At 38.1% G+C, this 25891-nt stretch overlaps 1 protein-coding gene across 2 annotated transcripts in view; it reads right to left on the bottom strand.

The window, feature by feature from the left end:
• Positions 1-25891, bottom strand: part of SOAT1 (sterol O-acyltransferase 1) — a 76354-nt gene that overhangs the window by 34081 nt on the left and 16382 nt on the right. Inside the window, exons 1-2 of one of the 2 annotated variants that reach the window (XM_055319193.1) lie at positions 2294-2355; positions 1646-1704 (exon numbers count right to left, since the gene is read on the bottom strand). In XM_055319193.1, the coding sequence (XP_055175168.1) occupies positions 1646-1704; positions 2294-2315 (81 nt within the window). In that variant the 5' untranslated portion in view covers positions 2316-2355. Of the gene's footprint in view, positions 1-1645; positions 1705-2293; positions 2356-25891 lie in introns of those variants that run through there. The other variant, XM_055319192.1, reaches the window with a different exon arrangement.

The raw sequence follows: 25891 nt of genomic DNA, 5'->3' as shown, positions 1-25891 counted from the left end.
GTATGTAGGGGCACCTGGATGGCTTAGTCGGTTAGGCATCTGCCTGCAGCTCAGATCATGATCCCAGGGTCCTGGGATCAAGCCCATGTCAGACTCCCTGCTCAGTGGGGAGTCTGCTTCTCTCTCTGACCCTCCCCCCCCCTTTTTTTTTAAGATTCCATTTATTCATGAGAGGGGCACAGAGAGGCAGAGACATAGGCAGAGGGAGAAGTAGGCTCCACGCAGGGAGCCCGATGCGGGACTCGATCCCAGGACCCCAGGATCACGCCCTGGGCCAAAGGCAGGCGCTAAACCGCTGAGCCACCAAAGGATCCTGACCCTCCCCCTTCTCATGCTCACTCTAACTCGCTCTCTTAAATAAATAAATCTTAAAATATATACATGCATATATATATACACACATACATACACATATGTATGTGTGTGTATATATATATATGTATACAAAGCACCTAGAACAAGACCTAGCCCATAAAAGGACTTCTAAATGTAGTTAGTTCCCTTCTCCTCCCTGCCTGGTTAGCCAGTCTAGAATATTAAGCAATTACAACAGCTTCCTATTTTGTCTCGTATCTAAACTCTACATATTATCTTCAACTTTGCTATCAAAATAGCATTCCTGGTGTATCTCCCTCAAAAACGTTCGACGTAATAAATAATGCGAAGATGTTCAAACTCATTTGATATCAAATTGTCAATTAGAACATTCCTAAGTCGAATCACCTATAAGTTCACCAAAAGAATTTTCATGATTCATTCATAACAAAACACTGTGTAATAAATACAGAGTATATACTAAGAGTATACCCTAAGTTCTTAGAAGTATAAAGACATCACTTCAAGCTACTATTTAGCAAACTACAGAAGCAGTCACATTTTAGCCAGAATTGGAAGGATATACAGTATTTTGACTGGTGAAACAGGAAGTTAGAGAAGGTTTCAAGTAAAAAGAGCTTTGTGAACAGGGCATGAAGGTAGAGAAAAAAATGCTTTACAATCTAGTCCGTTTTCCAACTATATGTTTCTTTCTGTCATGCCCCAACAGACACACAGATGCCAATAAAATAGCATTTCCAAGACAGTCTAAGTTTTCTACCTCCATACTTCTGCTCAAGTCATGCACTCCCTAACAACAGGAATCTAATTCTAGATTTACTGCAGACCTATTATTTACTATTATTCACTATAAACCATGATAGGTGATAGATCCTTTCATAAAAGCACTTGCACAGATATTCATACAGACACATTCAACCATATCACAGTTCACCAAAATCAAGTTCTGCTGGCAAAAGTCAGAAAATGAGTGTAGTCGATGGAAAGGGAGAGAAAAAAAGCGATCTGGTTTTAAATGTAGGATGACAGGACACCTGCGTGGCTCAGCAGTTGAGAGGCTGCCTTTGGCCCAGGGAGTGATCCTGGAGTCCTGGGATCGAGTTCGGCATTGCGCTCCCTGCATGGAGCCTGCTTCTCACTCTGCCTGTGTCTCCTCTGTGTGTGTCTCATAAATAAATAAATAAATCTTTAAAATAAATAAATAAGAAAGGTAAATTATTCTTTAAGCAATTGAGCATTAACATTTTTACTAAACAAAGCTCCTTACCCTAACTCTATAGTTTTGTTTCTAGGACAGGAAGCCACTTACCTCTGCCTCTGCTGTCAACTGTATCTTCTTTGCCATCAACTGTTTTATGTCAATCCTACCTAAGGAAAGAAAAAAAGGTAACCTTCAATTGATGGATTTAACTACTAACTAGCACTATTTAAATCATGAAGTTGAAAAGTAAGCAAAAGAGGATGACTATGTAAATAGTACAATCACAAAATAACACAACTCTTAAAAAATGAAGCATGGGTAGTATCAACAGAAGGAAATTTAAACATGAAAATGTTAAGAGGAAAACAAAAATTTATGTACACATGGTAATCACAATTTTATTAACCATATGATGCTATAAGATCCAATTCTGACCATATGAGAAATTAGATTCTCTAAATGAATCTTGTAACTGTGACTACAAAAATACACAAGCAACAGAAAAATTGAATATACTGGACTTCATCAAAATTTATTTTGAAACATTTTTGCTGCAAAGGATAACATGAGGAAGTAAAAAGACGACCCAAAGGAAAAAAAAATTTGCAAATCTGATCAGAGAATTATATATATAAAGAACTCTAAAATATATAAAGAACCCTTATAACTCAATAAAAAGACAAGTAATCCAATTTAAACATAGGCAAAGTATCTGAACAGACGATGCTCCCCAAAATATATACAAATAGCCAATACCACATGGAAAAATGCTCCACATCACTGGCCACCAGGGAAATACAAATCATAACCATGATGAAACAGCACTTTGCATCCACTAGACCTATAATCAAAAATAACAAGTGTTGGCCACTGTACACCATAAACCTATACAATATTAAAGTGTCAATTTGATTTCAATAAAGCTGGGGGTGGGGGTTAAGAGTCATACATGCAGGAAAATTTGAGAAGAGTTATTTCAGGGACTGGATGTGATAGCTCTTCTGCAATACAATTACAGAAGTATTTATAAACACCTGTAACAACAATATTTAGAAGAACAGTATCCGCTTGGTAAGAATAAAACAAGAGGTTTTGTTTGTTTGTTTGTTTCAGGGGAGGAGGAGGGAGTAAAAAAAAAAAAATGTTGGCCAGGACATGAAGAAATTAAAACCCTCCTACACTGCTAGTGGGAATGTAAAATGATGCTCTGAAAAAAAAGTCAGCAAGGTCCTCAAAAGGTTTAACAGAGCTACCACATGACCAAGAAATCCCAGTCCTAGATATATACACACAAGGGAAATGAAACATGTCCAGCCAAAAACCTGCATATGAATGTTTATAGCTGCAATATTCACAATAACAGACAGTGAAAACGACTCCAATATCCATTAACTGATAGATTAATAGAACGTGGCTGATCCATATAATAAATTATTATCTAGCAATAACAAGAGAGAAACACTGAGGCATGCTTTAATATGGATGAAACTTGAAAACAGTTAAATGAACGCCACAAAGGACTACATATTTGTAGGATTCCATGTACATGAAATAGAATAGACAACTCTACAGAGACAGAAGGCTGGTGGTTGCCCAGGGATCAGGGGTAGGAGTGTGAGGAATGTGGAAAAACTGCTAATGGGTACAGAGTTGCTTTCGCTTTTGGTTTTTTTTTTTTGGGGGGGGTGATGAAAATATTCAAAAATTCATTTTATTCTAATTTCCTTATTCTGAAATATTCCTTTCTGTGTATTAAGTCACATTAACGTAGCTCCCTAACATTTAACCACCTGAGGTTTGGAGTCAGTTATTAACTAATAGGAGCATCTTTTTCATGATTTTAAAGAAAATTTGATTTGCAAGGTACTAAAATATTTGTTTTTAATTAGAATTTGTTGCTCTGTATGACTCCCATATACATTGGGTATTTTGATTTATTACTGTCACAGATTTGCAGACAGTTCCTTATTTTTGTACTGAATCAGTACTATTGTAATTTAAGCAGTCTGCCCTTTTAGTAAAATATGGGAAGAGTCTTTTTTTTTTTAAAGATATTATTTATTTATTCATGAGAGCCAGAGAGAGAGAGAGAGAGAGAGAGAGAGAGAGAGGCAGAGACACAGAGGGAGAAGCAGGCTCCATGCAAGAAGCCCAATGTGGGACTCAATCCCAGGATTCCGGGATCAAGAACTGAGCCAAAGCCAGATGCTCAACCACTGAGCCACACAGGCATCCTGGGGAGAGTTCACTTTGAATGAAATTTGCCTTCATTCATGAATTTGTCTTCACACATAATATTTTGCATAAGAGCCTAGCTGGGTTTTAGCTTTTGGTTTTACCTATCAAAAGTTTTTAAAGTTCTTCTGATAAAATTTCTAACTCGTATCCTTTCTATCTGAAGAAAACAAAATTCTTTAAACAAAAAAAAAAAACCTTTTTTAAAAAATTTTCTTTAGCAAAACATTCGTAGCTTAAATCAATACTTTTAACGTAATTGTACAAATAGTAATGCAAAAGCTAATGTCCATTCTATTTAATTTGATGCCCATTAACAGTTGCATACACTGCTCATTTTACTTGCTAAAATAATTTTTATTGAACTTTTTGATAAGGTTAGATTTTTGAGTTAGAGTTCTACTGGAATTCATTCAAGTCCAATATAGACTTACTGATCTTGAAATGGTATATTTCATTTTATATTTTTCTCATTTTCTTTTTTTTTCAAAGCATATCTTCAAATATTACAGTATCTTTTTCCAGAAAAGGAATTTTATAATCTAATAGCAAATGTTATTTTATCTTTTTAATTGAAATGTCAAGTTATCTATTATACTATGGGAACCCATCAGACATCATCATGTGTAGACCCTCCACACAAATAAATGAATAGAGCTGGGGGCTGAAACACATCGAACAGAAGACTACAACTTCTAGTTTGAGGTCTTTGTAAGAAACTATAACGTAACTTATCATTTTAGTAGTATTTTTTAAAAGAGAATTTGTTTCTCATCTATTCTTCTTGGCAAAATTTGCTTAAGTATTTTTGTTTCAGTATTAACAATTGCTACAGAATATTATACTTACAAGGGAGAGTGAAGGGCACTCAACTTTGCCAGTGCTTTAGAAAGAAAACCACAGGCCCAAAATGGAGTTGCATATAGGACACGTCACCAAAACAAGGAACCTACCCTAATTAAAGTTGCTACCACTTCCAGAAATGTAGTTTTAACCAATCAGGAATTTTCCGGTCAGCGTCAATGAGGTTACCTGTCACATAGTCCTCTCTATCACCACTCCTCTCACCTAAGGAAAATAAGAATCCAGCCTAAAAAGACCTTTCACTTAAGGGAAGGTGGTCTTGCCTGAAACTATCCTTTCTTTTCTTTGTGAACTGTTCTACCCTGTTTCTGCCTATAAAATCATTCCATCCTGTACAGCTACTCTGAGCTCCCCTCTACTTGCTAGATGGGATGAATCAAAGCCAATTAAATCTTCAAGTTCTCCCAGCAGAATCTGTTAAAGATTTATATATTGTCGAGAAACAGTGCAAGTAGTGGGCAAGGGCAGAGGGACAGAGTCCCAAGCAGACTCCACTTTAAGCAGTTCAGCTTAGAGCCTAACACAGGGCTCAAAGACCCTGACATCATAATCTGAGCTAAACCAACAGTTGGTTGCTTAACTGACTGAACCATCCAGGTGCCCTCATGCTGCTGAATTTTTGTTTTTTAACACCAGAATGAACTCTGGGGGATTATTTGGGCTAACTTAAATTTAATAACTCTCTCTCCCTATTCTAAAAGTAATCTTCATTCAGAAAATTAATATCCCAATGCCCTCCCTAAAAAGAGCTCTAACAGAACCACTTATTATCCTATGGTACCAAGTAACTAATATTTTGGTAAATATAATTTGTCCTTTTACTTTGGCAAATACACATATTATAAATGTACATACTATAAAAATGGACTCATAGTTTTGGAACTCACTTTTTTCACTTAATATATTGTGAATATCTTTCTATGTCATTACATACTCCTCTACATCATTTTTATTGGTTTACTATTGTTTTTATGGCTGAAATATAATTTATTTAATCTCCCATTGGATCTTTAGACTATTTTCATCCTTTCACAGTACTGCACTTGGAAAATTAAGCATGGAAAATGAAAAGGTCCAAAATGCATCCTATGGGCAGCCCCGGTGGCCCAGCAGTTTAGCGCCACCTTCTGCCCAGGGCATGATCCTGGAGACCCAGGATCAAGTCCCACATCAGGCTCCCTGCATGAAGTCTGCATCTCCCTCTGCCTGTGTCTCTGCCTATCTCTCTCTCTCTCTCTCTCTCTCTCTCTCTCTCTCTCTCTCTCTCTCCTCTGTGTCTCTCATGAATAAACAAATAAAATCTTAAAAAAAATGCATCCTATAATGAAAGATAAAAATAAGTGGTAATGGCTGAGAAGTTTCCACAATTGCTGAAAGATGCCAATCCTCAAATAAAGTTAAGGCCAAACAAAATAAATAAAAATCTTTAAGTGTAGATTTTTATTTATTTACTTGAGAGCGAGCATGAACAGGGAGGAGGAGGGGCAGAGGAAGAGGGAGAAGCAGACTCCCCACTGAGCAGGGAGCCCGATGTGGGACTTGATCCCAGGACCCTGAGATCATGACCTGAGCCAAAGGCAGACGCTCAACCGAATGAGCCACCCAGGCATCCAATAAAAAACCTACACTTAGATAGGTCATAGTGAAACTATAATACACAGGTTTATTGGTTTGTTTTTTTTTTTAAGATTTTACTTTCTTATTTATTTATTCAAGAGAGACACAGAGAGAGAGAGAGAAAGAGTCAGAGACACAGGCAGAGGGAGAAGCAGGCTCCATGCAGGAAGCCTGATGTGGGACTTGATCCCGGGTCTCCAGGATCATGCCCTGGGCTGAAGGCAGGTGCTAAACCCCTGAGCCACCCGGGCTGCCCACACAGGTTTATTTTTAAAAGACACACCTTTTATAAGTAGCCAGAAAACAAATATCACCTACAAGAGAAGTGAATTATGGTGGTGTCTGACTTACTAAACAGAAGTCAGCAGAGTGGAATAGTATCTTCAATTGTTGATAGTGGTAGAGTTTACAACTGGGAAGGAGGTTAAAGGTCACATCATAAAAAGCATGTGTGTATTATAACAAGGGCTCTGAGGAAACTAAGAATTTTAAGCAAGAAAATAACTGATTTGATATTGGAAAGCCCATTCGGCAGGATGAGAAGGACCACGTATGAGAGAAATGCAATAAATCCACATAAGATGTCATAAAACCAAAACAAATGGTAGTGAGGATGAGTAGAATATATTTCTAAGATATTCACAAACTGGTAAGAAATATGAGAATAAGAGAAATATTAATTTGCTATTTCTATAAGCTGTAAGAACACGTGTTTTTAGTACTGTTAATCTACAATCAGACCATGGTTTCATATATAAGCTATTTATTTCATAAATAAATGAATACTGAAGCTTCTTCCTTTCAACTAATTCAATTATCATGGGGGAGATGGGAAAAGAAGGATTGTAAAAGATTAATTCTCGCTACTTGTGCTTCACTTCCAAAAGGAATCTACTCATAAATAACATAAATAACATAACCACTGTTACAAAAAAAATTTTTTAAAGTAGTACTACAAAGCTATATATATATAGTGGAAGAAAAATATATTAAAAAGCCAATTCATGGGATCCCTGGGTGGCGCAGCGGTTTGGCGCCTGCCTTTGGCCCAGGGCGCGATCCTGGAGACCCGGGATCGAATCCCACGTCGGGCTCCCGGTGTATGGAGCCTGCTTCTCCCTCTGTCTGTGTCTCTGCCTCTCTCTCTCGCTGTGTGACAATCATAAATTAAAAAAAAATAAAAATAAAAAAAATAAAAATAAAAAGCCAATTCATTTTCCTTTACCTTAAAATTAATTTCATACAATATTCAAAGGAAAACTTACTTTCTTACTACCTGAAAATTAAAAAATTAAATGTCATAAAAGCCAAAAGAATAATGCCCTAAAAGCTAACATCCAATTATTTAAAGAACAGACATCCAATTACATAAGTTAACTCAAGGTTTCTAAGTTTCTAAAATGTTGACCCTGAAACAGTGATAAGCCAGGACTGAGAGTCATGCAATTTCTGAAAGATCTGCCTAGGTGTACTAATATCACTGATAATATTTAATTAGTAGACCCAAGGATAAACCCATTAAAATAAAGCTACTCTACAGTTTGTTTTCTCCTAGCCCTCTGATCTCCCAACAAACCAGGCATGCATCATTTACCTTTGTCAACATTACCTAACTCGTCTAAAGTCTACTATATTTAATTGGAATATTTAAAATTTGGGACGCCTGGGTGGCTCAGCAGTTAAGCATCTGCTTTTGGCTCAGGATGTGATCCTGGAGTTCCAGAATCAAGTCCCACATCGAGCTCCCTGTATGGAGCCTGCTTCTCCCTCTGCCTGTCTCCTCTTTGTATCTCTCGGAATAAATAAAAATCTTTAAAAAAAAATTATTCCTTGAAGTATCAAAAATCTCAATTTAATAGGTTTTTAAAGATTTGAGAGAGGGAGAGAGAGCATGTGTGCATGAGGTGGGGTGGGGTGGGCAGGAGCAGAGGGAGAGAGAGAAAATCCCAATCAGACTTCTGCTGAGCATGGAGGTAGAATCAGGCTCGATCTCATGACCCTGAGATCATGACCTGAGCCAAAATCAAGACTCAGAGGCTTAACCTGACTGAGCCACCCAATCACCCTGTTTTAACTAGTTTTGATGAAAAGCTTTCTAAAATTATTACATGTTGTGCCACCTTTAAAAAAAACTGTATCTGGGGCAGCCGAGTAGCTCAGCAGTTTAGCACCACCTTCAGCCCAGGGCGTGATCCTGGAGACCTGGGATCGAGTCCCGCATCAGGCTCCCTGAGTGGAGCCTGCCTTCTCCCTCTGCCTGTGTCTCTGCCTCTCTCGAATAAATAAATAAAACTTTAAAAAATTATAAATGTTTAAAAAAAACTATCTTACCTAATTTGTATGTGGAATGAAAGTGATTATTTATTATACTGTGCTATCATAGCAAAACCTTTCAGTAAAACTGAAATGAGAACAATCAGGACTATACTAAACAACTCCAAAGATTGCGCCTTTCAAATTGGGCTGCCCCTTCACGGCTTTGCACCAAATCTGCTTCCTGGAACAATCCCATATTTATACTACTCTGCCAAACCTACTGCCAATGTTACCCAGAAGGGAAAGATAAATAACCAAGCTCATTAAGTTCATAACTCATTTATTCATTCAATTATACATTTAACTCATTAAATAAAAACCCACTGAGTACTCAATATATAGAGGGTAGTACACATATATTCCAAACCCTTCTTTAGGATCTCAGGAGAAATGTGCAAACATAGATCATTACAACAAATAGAGGACTGTGGGGTGGATGGAGCTTTTAGAGAGGAAGTCAATATTTGAGATGAGTCCCAGAGAATAAAGGAAAATCATGGTGAACAGGTGCTAGAAAGATTATTTCAGGCAGAGGAAAGAGCACAAAGACTTGTAAAAACTTGGGTTTTCTGGGACTTGACTTGAACCGGAGTCAAATGTCTCTCTAGGTGCCATGCTTCCTTTGCTTTACAAAACTGATTTTAATAGGCTTTTGCCTAAGGTTAGCTTTTATCTAGTCGCTAAGTGACCACTTTCCAGGTCAGTGCTGTCCCAGAGTAATATAATGTGAACTACATGTGTAATTTTCAAGTTTCTAGGAGCCACATTAAAAAATAAAAAGAGAGGCACCTGGGTGGCTCAGTAGTTGAGTATCTGCCTTCGGCTCAGGTCATGATCCCGGAGTGCTGGGATCAAGCCCTGCATCGGGCTCCTTGCAGGGAGCCCACTTCTCCCTCTACCTAGGTCTCTGCCTCTCTGTGCATCTCTCATGAATAAATAAGTAAAATCTTAAAAAAAAAAAAGTAAAAAGAGGAGCGCCTGGCTAGCTCAGCAGGCTAAGTATCCAACTCTTGATTCAGTTCAGATCATGATCTCAGGGTCATGAGATCGAGCACTGAGCTGAGCACTAAGCCTGCTTGGCATTCTCTCCTTCTCCCTCTGCCCCTTCCCACTCTCTCTGGTACACACATACTCTCTCTCCCTCTTTCTCTCTCAAATAAATAAAACAGATACAAGTGAGTCCTTGAAATGTGATATGTATTATATAATTACAGTGTTATATCATTTCAAACTAGCCACACTTCAAGTGCTTAACTGGACCTACTGAAGTGTAACAGGTCCACTGGCTCCCATACTGAATGGTGTAGTTCTAAAATCAGGGGTCAGCAAATTTTACCTATAATGGGCCAAACAGCAAGTATTTCAGGCTATGCGGTCCATATGGTCCACTCACTACAAACAAAAGAATGAACATGGCGGGGATCCCTGGGTGGCTCAGCGGTTTGGCGCCTGCCTTTGGCCCGAGGCGAGTCCCACGTCAGGCTCCTGGCATGGAGCCTGCTTCTCCCTCCTCCTGTGTCTCTGCCTCTCTCTCTCTCTCTCTCTCTCTCTCTCTCTCTCTATCATAAATCAATCAATCAATTTTTTTTAATTTATGATAGGCACACAGTGAGAGAGAGAGAGGCAGAGACACAGGCAGAGGGAGAAGCAGGCTCCATACACCGGGAGCCCGACGTGGGATTCGATCCCGGGTCTCCAGGATCGCGCCCTGGGCCAAAGGCAGGCGCCAAACCGCTGTGCCACCCAGGGATCCCTCAATCAATCAATCTTTAAAAAAAAAAAGAACATGGCTGTGGTTGCCAACTCCTGTTCTAGATGGCTAATTTACTGTAAATTTGGCTGACAAAATGGACAAAATGGTATGTACAGGACTTTGAATATGCTAACATAATAATGGTGAACGTTGTTGGCTGCTTCCCCAATAAGGGCCTGTGTTTCATTCCCCTTGCCAGAAAGTCATTTAAGAATGGGCATGAGTGGCTTTAAAAAAAAAAAGGGGGGGGGGATGCCTGGGTGACTCATCAGTTTGGCGCCTGCCTTCGGCCTAGGGCGTGATCCTGGAGACCCAGGATTGAGTCCCACTTCGGGCTCCGTGCATGGAGCCTGCTTCTCTCTCTCTGCCTGTGTCTCTAGCTCTATCCCTCATTAATAAATAAATAAAATCTTAAAAAAAAAAAAAAAAGAATGGGCGTGAGTGGGTGGCTCAGTGGTGGAGCATCTACCTTTGGCTCAGGGCGTGATCCCGGAGTCCTGGGATCAAGTCCCACATTGGGTTCCTTGCTGGGAGCCTGCTTCTCCCTCCGTCTGTGTCTGCGTCTGCCTCTCTCTCTCTCTCTCTCTCTCTCTCTCTCTCTGTGTGTGTGTGTGTGTCTATCATGAATAAATAAATAAAATCTTTTAAAAAAAAATGGGCATGAGAATCTCCCAGAGTAAAGGCAGCATAAAGATGACACAGTAGAGCTAGTTTACCGAGAAGAGTTTAAAGAGGCCTCTTTTCTATAAGTGTGGGCAGAGTTTAAGAAAAGCAACAAAAGATGGTGTAGAATTCTAGGGCTAATAACAAGTACCAGGAAAGCCATTCCCATCTTTATGCCTCAAAGGGCAAGGGAGGGAAATGATTGGAGAAACCCAAAGACAATGCCTTGGAGAACTGTAGGAGACAGGAGTGATGATCACTTAGCACAGAAGAAACCAACCCTATAAATACACTCACCTTACTCTCTCTGCCAGCCCCCTCCCCCCCACCGTCCCTCCTCACCCCCAGAATAACCTTACTGATACAGTCCATTAAAGTCAGCCTCCTTGCCTTTCACGAAGATGGCGCCAAAGGCGAAGAAGGAAGCCCCTGCCCCTCTCAAAGCTGAAGCCAAAGCAAAAGCTTTGAAAGCTAAGAAAGCGATGCGGAAAGGCATGCAGTCACACACACACACACACACACACACACACACACACACACAAAGATTTGTATGTCACCTACATTCCGACGACCCAAGACCCTGCGTCTCCGAAGGCAGCCCCCAAATATCCTCAAAAGAGCGCCCCCAGGAGAAACAAGCCAGGTGACACCATTTTGCCTCTTCCCCAGGCTTGATCACTATGCCATCATCAAGTTCCCCCTGACTACTGGAAGAAAATAGAAGACAACACACTTGTGTTCACTGTGGATGTCAAGGCCAATAAGCACGACATCAAACAGGCTGTGAAGAAGCTCTGACATTGACGTGGTCAAGATCAACACCTTGATTAGGCCTGATGGAGAGAAGAAAGCGTATGTTCGACTGGCTCCTGATTATGGTGCTTTGGATGTTGCCAACAAAATTGGGATCATCTAAACTGAGTCCAGCCGGCTATAAATCTAAATATAGGAATCCCTGGGTGGTGCAGCGGTTTGGCGCCTGCCTTTGGCCCAGGGCGCGATCCTGGAGACCCGGGATCGAATCCCACATCGGGCTCCCAGTGCATGGAGCCTGCTTCTCCCTCTGCCTGTGTCTCTGCCCCCCCCCTCTCTGTGACTATCATAAATAAATAAAAACTAAAAAAAAAAAATAATTAAAAATAAAATAAAATAAAAATATATATAAATTTTTTCACCATAATAGATAAATATAAAAATAAAATAAAATAATAAAATAAAATAAAATAAAATAAAATGTCAGCCTCCTAGAGCACAAAACAGGGTAAAAGAGTAGAGGAACAAAAGGAAAATAGCCAGCATAACCTGTAATCTAATGATAGCCAGAGACATAAAGAGTCCGCTGGATAATTTCTCATTAAAGTTTCATTGCTCTAAAGAGAAACATAGGGTAACAGTTTCTCTTCTTCGGATGAAAACTGTTTTGCTTTTCATTTTGTTTGCCTTACCAGTTTTCTTACCCAGCCTAGAGTTATTAACCCCTTGTCATTGTATCACTACAACCAATTTCCTGGACCCACCATATCACAGCCCAATCCCAGATCCTGCCTGCTATTTTGCTTGCTCTGATTTCAAACCGTTGTGTACCACAGAAATAATTAAGAAAATGGGCCCAACCTAAACTGCTACTGTCAAGCCTTAACCAGTCCTGCAATAAAAAATGAAATCTTGGGTAGCCTGGGTGGCTCAGCGGTTTAGTGCCGCCTTCAGGCCAGGGCATAATCTTGGAGACCTGGGATCAAGTCCCATGTTGAGCTCCCTGCATGGAGCCTGCTTCTCCCTTGCCTGTGTCTCTGCCCCATCCCACCCCCACCCCTCTGGTCTCTCAAGAATGAATAAATGAATGAATGAATGAATAAATAAATAAAATCTTGAAAGAAAGAAAGAAGAGAAAAGAAAGAAAGAAAGAAGTCTTTGTCTTCATCTCTTGATGAATTTAACAATCCTCACGCTCTAACTCCATACATTTTCCACCTTCTGCAAGCCCCAGGCTTACCAAGCAACCTTCAGTAGATCACCTTGGGTACTCACTCCTTTTTTTTTTTTTTTAATTAAGCTTTTATTTGAGAGAGAGTGTGAGCAAGAGAGAGCATGGGGGGGGGGGAGCAGAGGCAGAAGTAGAGAAGTAGACCCCCACCCCCACCCCACCAGGGGGCCCAATACATTGCTTGATCCCAGGACCTTGGGATCATGACATAAGTAGAAGGCAGATGCTTAACCAACTGAGCTACCTAAGCACCCAAGGAACTAAATCCTTAAACATCTTCTATCCTTCTTAATTTTTACTATCTTCAATCCTCTTCTCCATTGTTCCCAAGTCAGAGGAAGGCAGAGGCCATCTCATTTTCAATATTAACCTTTTAAAGTACTGCCTTGATCCTTCCATATCCTTAGAGAAATTGTTCAAATTGTTCTCAACACATTGAGCCATTTATATTATCCATGTTCACATTCAGGGGCAACCTAATCTTTAAAAATTGTTTCTGATATTATGATATCAGTGATACTCAAAATTAAATCTGTGGCTTTACAAACATTTGCCAAGTGTTAAATATTTATTTAATACTTTAAAAAAATATGTAACTGAATATCAAGTCTGTGACTTCATAGAATTTATTGCTTGGGATGAGGAATATTAAAGCGAGAGTTTTCTTGAAATTACATAATAGTATGGTACAGAGATAACAAAATTACAAATAATTGAAATTTTGGAAAAGCCCTTTCAATTGAACCTCTTACCATTTGTGATCTAACTATACTATTCTTTTCCTTTTCTTTTTTTTTAAGATTTATTTATTTATTTATGATAGACACAGAGAGAGAGAGAAAAAGAGAGAGAAGCAGAGACACAGGAGGAGGAAGAAGCAGGCTCCATGCTGGGAGCCTGACGCGGGACTCGATCCTGGGACTCCAGGATCACGCCCTGGGCCAAAGGCAGGCGCCAAACCACTGAGCCACCCAGGGATCTCCTTCTTTTCCTTTTAATACAAAATGTTCTAGAAAAGTGGTTCACATTTCCTATCTTCATGTTCTCACTAGCAATTCATTCCCAATTTGTTCCTACAACTCTACTTTCTGAGGTCACTATGACCTCCAAAATTCTAAAAACTTCATTCTTATTAAATGTGCTGTAAACTTCAATATTTATGAAGTATTAATCATACATCATCCCATTTATTCATATAACCCAGTCCAATAAGCAAGACGGTTATCATTTAATTTTAAAAATCAGATAAAATTCAAAGAAACATCTGGCCCACCATTACATGGCCAGTAAGTAACAGAGCCTAAACTAATACCAGTCTTCCTTTTTGTGCAACAAGCAGCACAAAAAATAGAATTTAAACTAAAAATAAAAAAACAAAAACAAAAATCCTAGGCCTACTTATAGTGACTACATTCCTAAAGTTCCTAAGTTCTAAGCAGTGACTTAATCACCAGTTTTTCAAGTTTCAGTTCTTTTAACAAATACTTTCTTTGTCTCTTCGTGGCAAGTACAGAATTAGCTAGTGCGTAGGCACTGACTAGCAGGTTTTATTGCCTAGAGAAATTCAAACTCATTTTAAAATCCTGATTATTTTCTTTAAAAAAAATCTATTGATTATGCTTTAGATCTTCACCTCAGCTTCACTTTACTCTCCACAGATAAGTAACCTAAAAGAGTAAATGACAGTCACTTTAAGTCCATAGTAGGATGATTATGGTTAGAAGTATTCCTTGAAAGAATCAATCATGTATCAGTCTTTTTTTAATGATTTACTTATATTTATGAGAGAGAGAGAAAGAGACATTGAGTGAGGGGTAGGGGCAGAAGTAGACAGAGACAATCTCAAGTAGACTCTGCTGGCCAACACAGGGCTCAATCCACAACCCTGAAATCACAACCTGAGCCAAAAATCAAGAGTTGGACACTTAACCAACTGAGCCACCCTGGCACCCCAATCATTTGTCGATCTTAAAAGCAAAAAGGGAGACAAGATAGTATAATCTATCTATCCCTTATCACCTAATGCTCCACTGACCTCAAAAAATTCTCAATTACATGTCTGTACTAACTACACAGAAATGAAATATGAACTGGAAATGAGGATCACGGACACCTGTGTAGTTCAGTCAGTTAGGCATCTGTCTTCGGCTAAGGTCATGGTCCCAGGGTTCTAGGATTGAGTACTGTGTCAGGCTCCCTGCTCTGCATGGAGTCTGCTTCTCCCTCTCTGTCTACCCCATTCCCCATCACCCCACCCCACTCCTCGCTCATGCTTTTTCTCTCTCAAATAAATAAAAATCTTAAAAAAAAAAGATCAGTATATAAATATTCATACAGAAAAGGTGATTTAATAATGTTGAAAAATTGGCTAGCCATTTTGTAAAACTATAAAATTAGATCCCTAATTCACTTAGTATTCAAAATAAATTTCAGATGAATCAAATATTTAAATATAAAAAATTAAAATAAGGTACATATTCATGTTTTCATTTTTAATAATCTTGGATGATTTCTAAGCATGACAAGAAATCTAAAACCAATAAAAGAATACTTGATAACATAAAAACTAAACATGGCAAGGCACATCATAACCAAAGTCCAAAAACAAGTAGCTAGTTTTAAAAATATTCATAGTATATGACAGCCAAAGGATTTCCTTAAAATGTAAGTTATTTTTTTTTAATTTTTATTTATTTATGATAGTCAGAGAGAGAGAGAGAGAGAGAGGCGCAGAGACATGGCAGAGGGAGAAGCAGGCTCCATGCACCGGGAGCCCGATGTGGGACTCGATCCCGGGTCTCCAGGATCACGCCCTGGGCTTAGTGGGAGTCTGCTTTTCCCTCTCCTTCTGCCCCTCTCACCTCTACCTGTGTGTGCTCTCTCTTGCAAATAAATAAATAAGGTCTTTTTTTGTATGATAGTCACAGAGAGAGAGAGAGAGAGACAGAGAGAGAGAGAGAGAGAGGCAGAGACACAGGCAGAGGGAGAAGCAGGCTCCATGCACCGGGAGCCCGACGTGGGATTCGATCCCGGGTCTCCAGGATCGCGCCCTGGGCCAAAGGCAGGCGCCAAACCGCTGCGCCACCCAGGGATCCCAAAATGTAAGTTATTTAAAAGAAGAAAAATGGGGCACCTGAGTGGCTCAGTCAGTTAAATGTCTGCCTTCAGCTCAGGTTGTGACCCCAGGGTCCTAAAACCAGCTAGCATTGAGATCTCTGCTCAGAGAGGCATCTGTTTCTCCCTCTGCCTCTGTCCCTAACCAACTCATGCGCTCCATCCACTCTCTCTCAAATAAATAAAATATCTTAATAAATGAATATATGAATGAATGAAGAAAAACAGTAGCCACTAGGTAGTTAACAAAAATGGGCAAAGGATATGAATAGGGGTTTTGTGGGTTTTTTTAAGATTTTATTTATTTATTCATGAGACATACACAGAGAAAGGCAGAGACATAGGCAGAGAAGCAGGCAGCCCCATGTAGGACTCAATCCCAGGACTCCAGGATCACACTCTGAGCTAAAGGCAGGCGCTGAACTGCTGAGCCATCCAGGTGCCCCATGAATAGAGTTTTTAAAGAAAAAATAAAGTTAAGTAAAACATGAAAGTCAATAAAAATGCATGAAAAAAGTTCTCTACCTCACTTATAATTTACGATAAATTTATGCTACATGCTACATAGTGTTTGTCACTCATCAAACTAGCAAAGTTTAAAAAAAGATTGGTAAAGATCTATTGGTAATTGTATGGGAAAACATACATGGGAACTGGTATAACATTACTATTTTATTTTTTAAAGATTTTATTTGTTTGACAGAGAGTGAAAGAGCACAAGGAGGCAGAGTGGCAGGCAAAGGGAGAAGGAGAAGCAGGCTCCCCACCAAGCAGAGAGCCCGACCTGATCCCAAGTTCCTGGGATCATCTGGGCCAAAGGCAGATGCTTAACCAAAAGCAGGTGTCCCTGTTATAACATTTTTAAAAAGAAAATTTAGTCACATCTAAATTTTGAATAAAAAACCTCTTTGATCCAGAAATTTCACTTTTAAGTATCCTACAAGCACACTAACACAACTAAGCAATGATATTGTTTCAAGAATGCTTCCTGCAGGGGCACCTGGGTAGCTCAGTCAGTTCAGTATCTGCTTTCAGCTCACGTAATGATCTCAGGGTCCTGGGATAGAACTCCATCCACATCAGGCTTCCCTACTTAGCAGGATGTCTGCTTTTCTCTCTCCTTCTGCCCCTACCCCTTCATTCATGCCTTATCTCCTTCTCTCTTTCTTAAATAAATAAAATCTTATTTAAAACAGCACTGTTTATAATATTGAAATGCTGGATACAACTGAAATGCCCATCAATAATAAAGGATAAGTTAAATAAATTACCAAGCATTTGTGCAACAGAAATACCCACAGAGATACTTTTTAAAAACTTACACATGCATATATTGAACAAAAAGACATCTAAGATTTACTAAGTTTAGAAAAAGCAAATTATGGGAGAGATTCCAAATATGACCTGACATGCAGGAAAAAGAAAATGATTACTTAAAGGAAAGAAAATTATTACTTTATAACTGTCTCCAGTGTTTGAATTTTTCATATTACTTTAAATTTAATCTTTTTTAAAAATAAAAAATAAATAAAATTTTAAGCATATTCCAGTAATGTTTTTTAATGAAATCAAACTACCTTTTATTTCTAATAGCCCTCCCCTCCATTTTTTTGCAGTTTAGTCCCAAATTATTTAGCATGGGGACAAAAGATTGAGATCTTAAAGGTATATTATGGGCAATCTACAAAAGCAATAAATGGGCATAACCAAACACAAGTGGTCTATAATGTTTTAAAGCTATAAAAGGTTTCTATTCTATAATGAAAATAATCTAGAAACTATTACTCAACTAGAGTTAAATTTGGTTTCTTTTTATCACCACACCTGTTATCAACTGTGTGGGTGGGTTGTCATACACAATGAGAGAATTAGCCTGGTTATCATTAAACTTTTACACTGCCATATGATCTTATTTTAAAAATCAGGAGATAATTTCTGGTTTAAAAAAAAGTGCAAGGGCAGCCTGGCTAAACCGCTGCCTTCAGCCCAGGGCATGATCCTAGAGACCCAGGATCAAGTCCCATGTCAGGTTCCCTGCATGGAACCTCCTTCTCCCTCTGCCTGTGTCTCTGCCTCTCTCTTTCTCTCTGTCTCTCTCATGAATAAATAAAATATTAAAAAAAAAAAAGTGCAAGTTTTGCATCATGGCAGTATCATAGAGCCAATGAGGTTTATCCAAGGCGCAATTATAGCTAATTGGAAAAAAAAAAAAAAAAAGCAAGATTCCATGTAAATTAAAATTCTCAGTTGGTATAATATAGAACAGGGAATTACAAAGCTTTCTTAGGATCTGAGACAGAAAAGTTCACAGTATCATTAGTGAGAAAATAAAATACCTTAACAAACCCAGTGCTATTTGCTCTCCTTGGTTTTGCATAAGGGAAAATCTAAGCACTAACAGGCTTATAAATATAATCATGCACACAGGTAGGTAGTCAATCAATAACTAAATATACAGTAAGACTTCAAACTCCATTTTCTGACTTCCTCCTGACTTTCCAATTATCTTTATATCCATGGAAACCAACCACAAATCTATACTATCCCCCCCTCCAACTCTCCCACCCCACCAATCCTTTCTAAAAGCAAACAAAAACACCAAACACCTAACAGTTCAGTCTTCAACTCCATGCCTTTGCAAACTCCTACCTTTCTTCTGCCTTGAAGCCCTCTGCCAGTCTTTTCTTCAAAGGCCAAACTCAAGGAACCTAGGTGGCTCAGTGTTGAGCATCTATCTACCTTTGGCTGGGGTCGTGTGTCCAGGGATCATGTCTTGCATCGGGCTCATCCCAGGGAGCCTGCTTCTCCCTCTGCCTGTGCCTCTCTATGCTTCTCGTGAATAAATAAATAAAATCTTAGAAAACAAAAAAAAAAACGAAGGCTAAACTCAAATTTTACCTCTGTGAGGTATTTCCCTCCATTTTACAGCAAGACTTGTCCCTAACCACAGTAAGTCCTTTATACCATTTAGTTACTATTAATATACTTAACTGTTATTTATAACATGGGACTGTTTTGTTTCAGTATCTTATTCAACCAAACCCCCTACTAGCAAACTTGGTACAGTGCCTTATAAAATTATGTAGAGATTACTTAAAAATATTTTTTAAAAAAGCAAGCTATTCCTTGAACTTTTCATCTCTACAGACTTCTAGCCAGTATATCTTAAAAACTGTCAAAGTTAATTGTATATTTTCCCCATCAGTGTGTTGTTACAATTTGCAGTTCTATTCCAGTTCCGGGGCTTGGCAACATAGGTAAAACCAGGAAAACTATGTCATTAGGAGCAAAAGACTATTATTGGCCTCGCTTTCTTTCAAAATAGTCAAATTATACTTCATATCCCATTATTTAAAAATGAATATACCTGGAGTGCTGTGGGTGGCTCAGTTCACTGAGCATCTGAGTCTTGATTTTGGCTTGGGTCATGATCTCGGGGCCATGGGATCAGTGTTGTGTCCCACTACGCATTCAGCATGGAGTCTGCTTGTCCCTCTCCCTCTGCTCCCCGCCCAGAACATGCACACTTCTCTCTTTCAAATATACGAATAAACTCTTAAAAAAAAAAAAAAAAAAAACAGGGGCATGTGGATGGCTCAATCAGTTAAGCATCTGCCTTCAGCTCAGGTCATGATACCAGGGTCCTGGAATGGAACTCTGTATCAGGCTTCCTACTCAGTATAAGGAACTTGCTTCTCCCTCTCCCTCTGCCACTCCTCCTGCTTGTGCTGTCAAATAAGTAAATAAAATCTTAAAAAAAATAAGTACACAAAAATAAAAATGAATATACCTACTATGCCCAGGCAAAACTACATTCAAATGAGTTTTAGCAATTCTTCTCAAACAAATTTGCCTCAGACACATTACAACTCAGAAAATAATCATTACTAATATCTTGAAACCTTTTCAGGATATTTAAAGAAATTGAAACCTTTTCAGGATATTTTCAGCATTTTTTTTTTTTTTAATTAAGAAGCTGTCAAAGAAAACTCTCAGCTAGTATTTTCCTTTTTTTTTTTTTTTTTTTTTTTGGATACAGAGAGAAAGCAGAAGCAGGAGGGGAAGCAGCAGACAGAGGGAGAGGGAGAGGCAGGTTCCCCAGTGAGCAGGGAGCCAGATGCAGGACTCAATCCCAGAACCCTAGGATCATGATCTGAGCTGAAGGCAGATGTTTAACCGACTAAGCCACCCAGGTATCCTAGTATTTGCCATTTCTTTTGACTAATCTTCGTGTAATGAACTAAGATATTCAAACTTACTCTTTTGACCTTAAAAGCTACTTTAAAAGTACTAGTTAAGGAGCACCTGGGTGGCTCAGTGGTTGAGTGTCCGCCTTCAGCTCGATCCCGGGGTCCTGGGATCAAGTTCTACATCAGACTCCTCACAAAAAGCCTGTTTCTCCCTCTGCCTATGTCTCTGCTTGTGTCTTTTGTCAAGAATAAATAAAATCTTAAAAAAAAAAAGTACTAGTTAATATTCTATAAATTTCTTGCCACTGGCAATTGTTATATCTCATCATACAAAACATTTTTCAAGTGAAATTTTTCATCTCTCAAAATGGCATATAATTTATTCAAAAGTTCGTATCATCAAAAAAAATTTTTAAAGTTCATATCATCTATGACAGGAAAAAGTTTAAAGTAAGAGGCATTCACATACTGCTACTAGGAATACATTATTTCCAGAGAGCGATTTGACAATATGTACTCAAAAAACCCTCAGAAATATGTATTCCTTTCAACTAAAACAATTTCTAGGAATGTACCCAAAGAAAAATCGTAAACAAATTTTTGCTTACTGCATTTTCTAAAGTAAACACATTTTGCTTTTACATCAATGAAAAAAAATGTGCTCTCCACCTACTCAGTTGATTAAAGCTCTGTGGACTGGCCAGTTTTATGGTTAGATGCATATATTGAACAAAGGGAAATGATTATAGAATAAAAATATTTAAAACTTTTTTTCATATATTTTTGTCAAAGGATTCTCAAAATCTGTTACAAAAGGCATGTTCTCCCAATATTCAGATATATATATATGTATATATCAAAAATAGTGAAACTGAATAGAACTAAAACATATCAGCTGAACTATTATTTTTAAGACACTTAAAATAGTGCCTGCACATGATAAAACCAGTATTACTGAGTAGTAGTAATAGCATATTGGTAAGTTATAAAAGTGAACGAAACAACAAAAAGTAGTCAAGAATAAGCACTACTTGTAAATTAGAAGAAAGGTAGTAAATTTCCTCACCTGATTAAAAAAAAAAAACCCACAGCTATCAAAATTCATGGAAAGACTGAAAGCTTATTCCCTAAGATCAGAAACAGGACAAGTCTGTTGACTCTGCCAATTCAACATTGTACTGGAATCCTAGCAAGTGCCAAGTAGGCAACAAAATCAAACAGCATGCCACACTGGAAATGAAGAAGTAAAACTAACTCCTCTTTACAGATGGCAGGATCTCATACATAATAAATACTGCAAAACCACACACCCAAAAAACTAGTAGAGCTAATAAATGAATTGAGCAAGGCTACAGGATACAATATCAATATACAAAGCCAGCTGCATTTCTATTCAATAGCAACAATCAGAAAATGAAACTAAGAAAAAGAATTCCATTTACTTTCAGGGAAAAAAAGGAAACAAAAACTTATACTCCACTTACAATAGCATCAAAAAAAATACATATACTCAGGGATGAATTTAACAAAAAATGCAAAATTTATATTCCAAAAACTACAAAATACTGTTTTAGGAAATTAAAGACAACCTAAATAAATGGAAAGACAGTCAAATTCACAAAAACAGAAAACATAGAATGGTTACTAGGGACTGAGGGAAATGAAGAGTTATTTAATGGATATAGTTTGAGTTTTACAAGATAAAAAGGTTCTGGAGATCTGTTGCACAACAATGTGAATACACTTAATGCTACTGAACTGTATACTTAAAAATGGTTAAAATGGGAAATATTGTCAGGTATATTCTTACCACAATTAGAAATTTAAAATATAACAATTTTTAAATAGGCAAAGAACTTAACAGACATTTCTCTAAATAAGATACATAAATGGCCAGTAGCCCATGAAAAGATGCTCAATATCACTCATCATCAGGGAAATGCAAATCAAAAACAGTGAGGAATTTACATGAGAGGTACCCTCTTAAATTTTTAAGTACAGTACTGTTAACTATGTAAGCACAATGCTGTCCATCAGATCTCTATAGCATATTCATTTTTTATAACTGAAATTTCATACCAATTTTAAGATTTTAATTTATTTATTCATGAGAGACAGAGAGAGAGAGGCAGAGACAAAGGCAGAGGGAGAAGCAGGCTCCACGCGGGAGCCCAATGCAGGACAAGATCACAGAACCCCAGGATCACAACCTGAGCCAAAGGCAGATGCTCAACCACTGAGCTACCCAGGTGCCCTGTTTTTGGTAGTATTATTTATATAATATTTAGCATTTATGTGCCAAACTGCTGCAAGAACCTCATTTAATCTTAATCCAATAAATAAGGAAAATGGATCTCAAAATGAGGCATGTCTAACTCAAAAAGTAGTATCTTAACCATCATGCTTTAATACTAGCATAGTAACACTGGGAGAGAATTGGGTGCTTGTGTGCCATTTTATTCTACTATCTCATTTAATCCTCAAAACTGTCCTGAGAAAAATTATCTGATTCAAAAGGGGCAGCTCTCCCTGCTTTTGCACTGTAAAATAAAATCTTTAAAAAAAGAAAAACGTTGTGTAAGGGTTTGTTGTAAGAAGTGTAAGTGGTATCACTGTGGTTTGTTTTGCAGTGCCATGGTGATTAATGATGTTGAGCACCTGTCATATATATATAACTACACTGGCCACTTGCAGATCTTCTTTGAAGACATTCTTCACCCATTTTTTTAATGTGGTTATTATTCTGCTATTGTGAATATTAATTTTTTATCAGATATATAGCTTACAAATACTTTCTACCATTCTTTAGGTTGCCTTTTCACTCTGCTTTTTCACTTAGAAAATTCTGAAATATATATTTAACATGGGTGAACCTTAAGGACATTATGCTAAGTGAACTAAGCCAGTCACAAAAAGCCAAATACTTTTGCCAAGCGATTCCGTTTACATAAGAAACACAGAACAGTCAAAATCACACAGACACACACTAGAATGGTGATTGCCAGGGTTTGGATGATGAGTTTTAGAGATGTATGGTGATGATGACCGTACAACAATGTCAATGTACGAACTACTACTGAACTGTGGATTTAAAAATGGCTAAGCTGATAAATTTTACTTTATGTACATTGTACCATAATAAAAAATACAATTATTTTTAATTATCTGTATTATCTTGCATTAGGCAATGATTTCTTAATCATGACACCTAATGTACAAGCAACCAAAGAAAAAAATTAATTGGGGGATCCCTGGGTGGCTGAGCGGTTTGGCGCCTGTCTTCAGCCCAGGGCATGATCCTGGAGTCCCAGGATTGAGTGCCACATCAGGTTCCCTGCGAGGAGCCTGCTTCTCCCTCTGCCTGTGTCTCTGCCTCTCTCTCTCTCTCTCTCTCTCTCTCTCTCTGTCTCTCTGTCTCTCATGAATAAATAAAACATTTAAAATAAATAAATTGGATTCAACATTTTTTAAGATTTTATTTATTTATTTATTTGTTTGTTTGTTTATTTATTTATTTAGAGAGGGAGAATGGAAAGGAGGAGAGGGGCAAAGGGAGAGGGAGAGAGAGAATCTCAAGCAGACTGCACACCCAGCACCAAGGACGATGCACGGCCTGATCTCACAACTTAGAGGTCATGACCTGTGCTGAAATCAAGAGTTGGACACCCAACCGACTGAGCCATCCAGGCATCCCAGATTCATCAACATTTTTAAACTTTATACTGGAGAGGATATCATCAAGAAAGTGAAAAGACAACTCCCAAAATTGGAGAAATTATTTGCAAATCATGTATCTGATAAGGGTCTAGTATCCAGAATCCAGTTTTTTATTCTGGGTAACTCTTACAACTCTGTAATAAAAGGCCACATTAAAAAATGGGCAAGGGATATGAACAGATATTTCTAAAAAGAGAGAGAGAGAGAGAGAGACACCCGGAGGCTCAGCATTTGAGCGTCTGCCTTTGGCTCAGGGCATGATCCCACGATCCAGGATTGAGTTCCACATCAGGCTCCTTGCGGGGAGCCAGCTTCTCCTTCTGCCTGTGTCTCTGTCTCTATCTGTGTGTCTCTCATGAATAAATAAAAACTTAAAAAAAAAAAAGTGCAAATAGCCAGTAAGCATATGAAAAGACATTCAATATCATTAGACCTCAGGTAAATACAATTTAAAACCACCCACTAGGATATTGTCATCAAAAGACAGTAAGTATTGGTGAGGATGTGGAGAAGCTGGAACTCTAATAACCATAAAATGGTATGCTGGTAGAAATAACCATAAAATGGTAGGAAACTACATCAATAAAAAACTTGGATTAAAAAGGGAAAAAAGAAGAGAAGGGCCATGAGGCATATGAAGGATGGGTGGAAAAAGGAGATAAAAACAAGGAGAAAAAGAAGAAACCTAGACCAAGCTCTACTCAATCATGTTTGTACATTCAGCATAAAGACAGAACTGGTGTGGCTCCTGGGTGACTCTTGATTGAGCATTTGACTCTTGGTTTCAGCTCAGGTCATGATCTCAGGATTGTAAGATCAAGCCCTGCACCAAGCTCCTCCTCTGCCCCTCCCTCCTCTCTTGTACATGCTCACTCACTCTCCCTCAAATAAATAAATCTTAAAAAAAGACAGAATTGGTAAATGGCAGAGCTAATTCAGGGTCTAGATAAGGCTCTAAGTGTTAGCTTTTCCTCTTAAGTTATATAGAGCCATCATTTCCATGTACTTCTCCTAGAAGTGAACTATTCTATTAGTTCTTGTAATATCAGAATATTAGAAGAAATGCAATCAGAAAAAAAAACAGGTATACAGTCATGAAAAGAGGTAGTAAGGGAGACATAAGATTTTTTTTTTTGAGAAATAAGATTTTTTAAGATTTCTTTATTTATTCATGAGAGACACACACAGAGAGAGAGAGAGGCAAAGACACAGGCAGAGGGAGAAGCAGGCTCTCCACAGGGAGCCCAATGTGGGACTTGATTCCAGATCCTGGGATCACGCCCTGAGCCAAATGCAGACACTCACCTGCTGAGCCACCCAGGGGTCCAGAGATATAAGATTTTTTAAATTTAAACATAGTAACAACAAAAATAAAGAAGGATAAGTTTACATAGTATAAGGTAAATGCTGCAATCCAGGACAATATATCAAAATATTTTTCTTAAAATAATAACTTTGACCCTGCAGTTCTTCTTTAGGCATCTGTGGAATATGTAAAAATGTCCAATACCATTTCTTTATACCAGAAAAATAAATTCATCAGGGAAACAATATGATGTATACAGAATAAAATACTTTGTAGCCACTCATCTACTACTTGACAATGGAAAGAAATCGATCATGGGGTTCTTGAGATCCCAGTTACTTAACAACCTATAAACTATTCTATCTGTGTAAAATGTTAATAATTCATGGGAATGAAATATGTATGTCTGGACAATATATACCCATTTTTCCATGACAGAATTTTGAGTCACTTCTGCTTGCTTATTCTTTTCTGTATATTTTGAACTGAACACATTTAACTGCAGGTACAAGATGGCAAAATAAAAACTTTGGATAACTATGTATTACTCTTAAAATCAGGTAATGGCAACATTTTTTCAATTTAGACAAGAAGT

Source organism: Nyctereutes procyonoides, unplaced genomic scaffold, assembly GCF_905146905.1.
Source record: "Nyctereutes procyonoides isolate TBG_1078 unplaced genomic scaffold, NYPRO_anot_genome, whole genome shotgun sequence".
In the NCBI taxonomy this organism is placed as follows: domain Eukaryota; kingdom Metazoa; phylum Chordata; class Mammalia; order Carnivora; family Canidae; genus Nyctereutes; species Nyctereutes procyonoides.
Note: the sequence above shows the minus strand (reverse complement) of the source record. Positions and strands in the feature narration are given on the sequence as shown.